Raw genomic sequence first — 6,246 nt, forward strand, 5'->3', positions numbered from 1 at the left:
CAGGCAGGGAAGTGTCTTACACAGTGGTGCTCAGTGGGGACTTCCAAAACTGTCTTCAAGAGCTTTGCAGAGTGAATCACCATTTCTGCTGCAGCTGCATATTTTTAAGCAGAAAAATGAATCGGTGCTGTTCCGGCCAAGTCAGTTCTTGTACGGGAATCTGGCAGATGTGTGGGAATGACTTGGAGAGCTCTGCTGTCCATCATGTGCATCCTGCATGCACATGGAGAGAGCCATGGAGAGCCTCACCGGGCTCCAAATGAGTCCTATCTGTTCTGGGTGTCCTGGGACAGACTCTGCTCAAAACTATTAACTCCTAACAGAACTCTGGTCTCCTCCAGGCACAGGGACCTTTCCCTGGGAATTAAACACAGGCAGATCTGGGTCTGTGTCAGTCTGACCTGCTCCTCCTGAGCATGGAAACAGGATAATCTCCTTGGGTTATTTTTCCTGTGTTGTAGTTTGCGTAGAATTTGCAAAAATGTAACTTCCCATTAGGGTAATCTTCACCTTGAAAGGGAAGTAATATCCTGCTTGAATGACCTGGAAGTGTGAGCTGAGTTTGTCATACAGGGCAGCTGATTGCTGAACCTCCTGGGACCAAGGAGTGACCAGCTTTGTGCTGGGTCACCTGTGCAGGTGGCAGGGGTCGGGGTTTGCCTCTCAGAGCTGTTGCTTTCTACCCCAGAACTCATCTCTTTCCTCCAGTGTGCAGATCCCTCCTTAGGAATGTTGAGGAAGGTGGAGGCTGTTCTTCCCCTCCACCTCCAGCACATCCTTCAGCTGCTTATTAGTCCTCCAGCTGTCTGCAGTCAGCATTTCAAATGGAGAAACTGTAAACTGAGTGTTACAGGCAAATTAAACATTTGCCATCTTGTGAGGAAAGGTCTTTAATTAGGAGAAGGATACACTGGAATGCCAAAAGGGAAAAAAATTGACAGGGGACAAGCAGGGGAAGCTGGAGAAAAGAGCATAGACAGTCCTTGGATGTTTTAATAAATGATGTATCTGAGGAGTATTTGATGTACTGGAGACTGCCAGGATGTCTTGTATCTTCAGTACCACAACTGAAACTTATTTAGGATTTAAAAAAGAACCTTTTTGAGGTAAGGAATTCATTAATAATTTCTTGTAACTTCTGTCCAAAATACTGGAGTAAATTTCTTTTGATGAGGCACAGAGCTGTGGAGGTACAGAGCACTCTCCAGCCTTTGACATGGCTGCAGGGGTGACTGTCCTGGTGCCCCCAGAAACCTGTGTGTGCCTGCCTGGCACTGGGAGCTGCAGTGCCTGCTCTCCTGACCTGCTGACAGAGTGTTCTGGGTCACCAGAGCCCTCTGTGCCAGGTGGGCACACTGTCAATGTGCTGTCCTGGGGGCTGTGTCCAGCAGAGCACAGTCGTGGCATCCAACCTGCAGCCTCAGGGCTGTGGGTGATCCAGGGGGATGGTAAGGGGAAGGAAATGTGTCTCAGATGTCAGAAATGCAGGAGATATTTTCAATAAGGTTCACCATCCTCTGGCTCTGTGTGCGATGATGTGTTTGGTTCTATGCCTTTGACACCATGGTTTGTGTCCAGATTTTTGTGCCAGTGTGTTCTAATGAGCTGCCTGTGTAAGCCTTGAATGCAGTGCCAAATGTGTGACACAGGCTGCAGTGACATGGTGAGACAATAACCCCTGGTCTGTCTGTTTGTTTTCACAGTGGGAACTCCATACTATATGTCCCCAGAACGAATACATGAAAACGGCTATAACTTTAAGTCTGATATCTGGTCTTTGGGCTGTTTGTTGTATGAGGCAAGTATCTTCTCACTTTTTTTTCCCCAGCTCTATCCTAACCACACACTATGGGGCAGGGATTGAGTAGGTCAGGCTGAGTGCAGTTAACTTGTGGAGAAACCTTAGGAAAGTTTGATGTTTTGTGCTCATCGTGTGCTTTCCAAGTGTGGACAGAGGGTTGTGGCACCCAGCACAGCACCTGCACCGAGGTGATTTCACAGCAGACACTGAGAACGAAGCCATGGACAATCACCTCACTGCATCCCTCCTTCCTCTGGGAGCAGACTGTGTTGGGGCAGCATGGGCAGAGTCGGTCCTGAGTGCTGACTTTGTTTTGCAGAGAGCATGTCAACATTCAGCCATCTTTTATCCCAGCCCAGAGAATTAAAAATCCCTGGGATATTCAGTAAGAAGAATATTGCTCACATCCTCTTTGGATAACAAATCATGAACTGATGACATTTTGTAGTTCATTTTTGTGAGCACATCCAGATGTGAAAACTGCTGTAGCTAAGCATGTCCTTCAGCTGGTTGATTAAACACTAGGGCAAGGTGGTCAATTTTCCCACACATTGGTGTTCCCAGTGGGAGCTCAGAGCCTGTCACTGTTTGGTCCTCCTGGAAGGAGCATCACCTAGCACAGCTAACTGCACGAGGTCACTGCTGCCCTGGGTGTGTTGCCCTGGGTCATATAGCCCAGAGGTGCTGATCTGCTGCTGGCAGAGTGTGAAATTCCACCTGAGTGCACTGAGAGACACTGGTGGAGTTTGGTGACTCTCTGTGGGTGCAGGGAGGAGGAGGTCTGAGCTCCCAGTAACCTGTGGAGGAGTTCCCAGTGGAAGGCCCTGAGCTGAGGCTGTGCCCTGCCGAGCTGTGCTGGCCGTGCCAGGTCTGTCAGGGGCAGTGGCCCCAGCTGGACACCGGTTCCCGGGGCTGCTGCAGTGCCAGGGTGCTCTGAGTCACTGCGAGGCGAGGCTCCTGGAGATAAGATTCCAGATTTATGCAGAGAGAAATATTTAGCGTGGTGCTAAGAGATGTTTTTGTTGCAGGCAATATGGTCCCCTTATGGCACAGGAGTCCTGGTACTCCCTGTATTCCGAGGCGCTGACTCGATCGCGCACTAGCACAACTCTCTGGTAGGAGTAGCAGCTCTGCAGTCACAGCTGAAAGATTTGGCATGTGAGGCGTTTTTACATTTCCTTCCTACGTAGGTAAGGCTTAACTTAGGGAACAGGAGCTGTGAGAGCTTGCAGATTCCAGGGAGGACTGGACAGGTACCAATTATGTGTTCAGTAGTTAAACAGCTACTTGACTTGTTAAACTTTCTAGAATGTGGAAAAGCAAACCTGAGATTTGTGTGTCTGAAGGAGCTGTGTGTGTTATCTGCTCTGATTTCTGGTATGGAGAAATGTGGGTTAGGAGTGAGAGAGAGATGCTTGTTTGGGAATGAGTCACTTCGAATATATCTCCAGATAGATTTTGTAGATAAGCTGCAGAGATTTAATGTACAAATTGCCTTCAGAGACACGAGTGTCCACTGGAATCCACTTAGGGAGCATTGAGGGCTTTGGGACGTGATGCCACAAAGCAGCACTTAACTTGGACATTGGTAATCACATGGTGATTTTTATTATATCTTATCAATAGAGTAGGAACTGTCTCCATCCCTCACTTCCCGTGGGTATCTGTCAGCAAGATAACTTGGAGGGGATAGAAATAAGTTGTTAATTCCCAGAATATAGCTACAAGCAATGACTTCAGCAGTCCTGGCGAGGCCATCAGCACTAACAGGGCTCCACCAGTCACTGCGTGGTGGATGCTTCCCTGGAGATCTGCCTGGCCCGGGGTAATCGCTCTAATCGGACGTCAGAGCCAGCCCAGTGCAGCATCACACTCTGCTGAGTGAGCTCCTTGCCCTGCCTGTGCTCACAGCCCTGCAGACCTGGGTGATCTGTAATCCCCAAACCCAAGGTGCTTCCTTCCTCCCCTTTGGCACATCACCACTTATCTAAAGTAGGAATGAAAAGTTAATGGCATTGGAAAATCCCTCTCAGCCTCACTGGCATTATTGGTGTTTGCACTGAGATCTCAGAGACCCTGGTTAACCCTTGTTTTGCCTTCTGTGCTTTCCCCAATGCCCATTAGTGTTTTCCTGGGGACAGTGCTGTGTGCTGGGCTCTCTGCTTTGCTCTAGCTGATTGGGAGCAGTTTGCTATCAACCCCTAAGGGTAGCTCCTCTTGATGTGTCCTGCATTCCTCAGCACTTGGACACGTTAGTGGTCAGGAGGCTTTGGTAGGACCCCCTGGCTGCAGTGCCTCCACACCCAGCTACGTCCTGCTGCTGGGAGCACAGCCCAGGCCCAGCATCTCCAGCTCTGCCCTGATCAAAACCACCTGTCTGTCACCAGATTACTAATAATCCATCAATCTCGGGCCCCAACCGCAGGGTGAGTGAGTGGAGGATCTCTCTAGTCGTGCTGGGGGCTCACTGCGTGTTCCTCCGGCGCCTTCGCCGCGCAGGGAAACGAGCAGCACTGGTAATCCCCCAACAGCCCCATCAGAGCAGAGTGTCAGCCTCGGCCAGCCTGGGGTGAAACGTGCTCACAGCAGCTCGGGAGGATCTGAACAGAGTGGGTCATGTCCCCAGTTAGCCAGTGGTGCTTCCTTGTGCTGCGTCGGGTTCTCTGGCACGTGGCAGGAGGCATGAGCCACCCCAAGCAGAGGCCATGGATGGCTCTGCTGGGCTCAGGTCTGTGTGGGAATGTGAGCAGGAAGGCTCTGGATTCCTCCCAGGAGCCTTCAGCAGGCACAGCTTCAGCCACAGTTGTGTGCTGTGGCTGTTTGAGCCTCGTGGTTCAGGGGTTAGTTAGACCTCGTGGTTGAGAACTCACAGCATGAATGGGTTTGCACACAGAGAAATGGAGTTTCCTTCCTGAGGTTCAAGTACAACACAAGCACAACTTTGTGAGGAGTCTCTGCATGCTCTGCAAGGAATTCTCCCCCACCCCTTGCTGTGTGAGCAGCCTGTTCACCTCAGCCAGCGGTTGTACTTCTGGAGATACAAATACTGGGGCCACAAAACAGAAGTGAAAGAGGAAAAGGAACAGATCGATGAGGAACATTTTCAGTAGTTTGGTTCCCAAATCTGCCTGGGATAGTCTTTTCTAAAGAGCACATTTCCGGCAGGAGATATGTTTGGTTTAAGGTTGTTTGGGGTTTTTTTTAAGCTGAAGTACATTGCTTATAATATTCTTTATGTTCTAAGTAGCTAAATGTCCAAAGGTTTAGAGAGAAAATTGTGTTTGAGAGAGTTTGAGTTGTCTTCGAGCCAGTTGGGTTCTAACTGCTGGGCTGACCATCCTTTTCCTGGGTTTTTCCCTCGGGGAGCAGCACCTGGCACAGCCCTCGCAGAACAGCCTGGGCCGTGGAGAGCAGCAGCTTCCCTTGCTCTCACTGAGGGCTGTTAAATCCTCTGCGTTTCTGAAATGTTTTCTGTTTTTCTCTCCAGATGGCAGCTCTGCAGAGTCCCTTCTATGGAGACAAAATGAACCTGTTCTCTCTTTGCCAAAAAATAGAGCAATGTGACTACCCACCTCTTCCAGCAGAGCATTACTCTGAAAAGGTGAGTTGGGAATGGAGGGTGCAGTGTCATTCCTCCCTGCACAGGGAGGGAACCCCCCACATCCAGGAGGTCCTGGGTCCCTGGCTGAGGAAATGACTCTTGTGATGTCTGAATATTTGTAAGTTAAATCGAGACAAAAAAGGTTTCTTAACGTGGGGAATATTTTGAAACTGAAAGTCTGGGATGCTGGCAGGAGCCAGCAGGGAGCCGTGGGAAAGCCTCTCCTAGTTTCCTCTGCCTTAAAACAACATTCCATGGAACAGCACTGAAACGTTTGTTTATGAAGTCTCTGTGTAATGAAGGGAGGAAACATTCTTTTTAAGAAAAAGATGAGGAAAAGGAAAGCTCTGAGTGCAATGTATCTCTCCAGCAGCTGCAGGGAGGTTTGTAGGTCTGAACGTGAGGGCTGAGGAGCAACTGAACCAGTGTGTAAAGCCCAAGTGTCCTGTGTGCTCCCCCAGCGATGCACACACTGCTTCCCTTCAGGGCTCCTGCAGAGGCTCTCCCTTACCTAGACAAAGCAGTTGGGTTTCCTTGTCTCCTCCCTTAGAGTTGCTTGCTTTGAAAGGAAATGGCTAGTGGAATTTTGAATGTTCACTATATCCTTTGGGGTTTTTCTTTTGTTTTACTGTACCTCTGAGGATGCAGGGACAGCCATAGCAGCTCTGGCCTCCACCCTCAGAGGGACTCTGTGCCACACAATCTGGTTTGCTTAGGCTTTACTTGCCAAGTAGTAACCCTTGCAAAGTGCTGCTTTGAGGACTGGTCTGTAAAAGTGCATTTTGAAGCTTTTTCCCCCCAGCTGCCGCAGCAGCCCTGGCTCTGCGCGTTCCCTTTGCCACGC

At 49.7% G+C, this 6,246-nt stretch overlaps 1 protein-coding gene across 1 annotated transcript in view; it reads left to right on the top strand.

Moving 5' to 3' along the window:
- The window catches only part of NEK6 (NIMA-related kinase 6), a 27,237-nt gene that overhangs the window by 19,209 nt on the left and 1,782 nt on the right, over positions 1 to 6,246 (top strand). Inside the window, exons 7-8 of the mRNA XM_009085057.1 lie at positions 1,704 to 1,798; positions 5,289 to 5,402. Coding sequence (XP_009083305.1) covers positions 1,704 to 1,798; positions 5,289 to 5,402 — 209 coding nt within the window. The remainder of the gene's footprint in view (positions 1 to 1,703; positions 1,799 to 5,288; positions 5,403 to 6,246) is intronic.

Source organism: Acanthisitta chloris, unplaced genomic scaffold (genome assembly GCF_000695815.1).
Source record: "Acanthisitta chloris isolate BGI_N310 unplaced genomic scaffold, ASM69581v1 scaffold36741, whole genome shotgun sequence".
Taxonomy (NCBI): Eukaryota; Metazoa; Chordata; class Aves; order Passeriformes; family Acanthisittidae; genus Acanthisitta; species Acanthisitta chloris.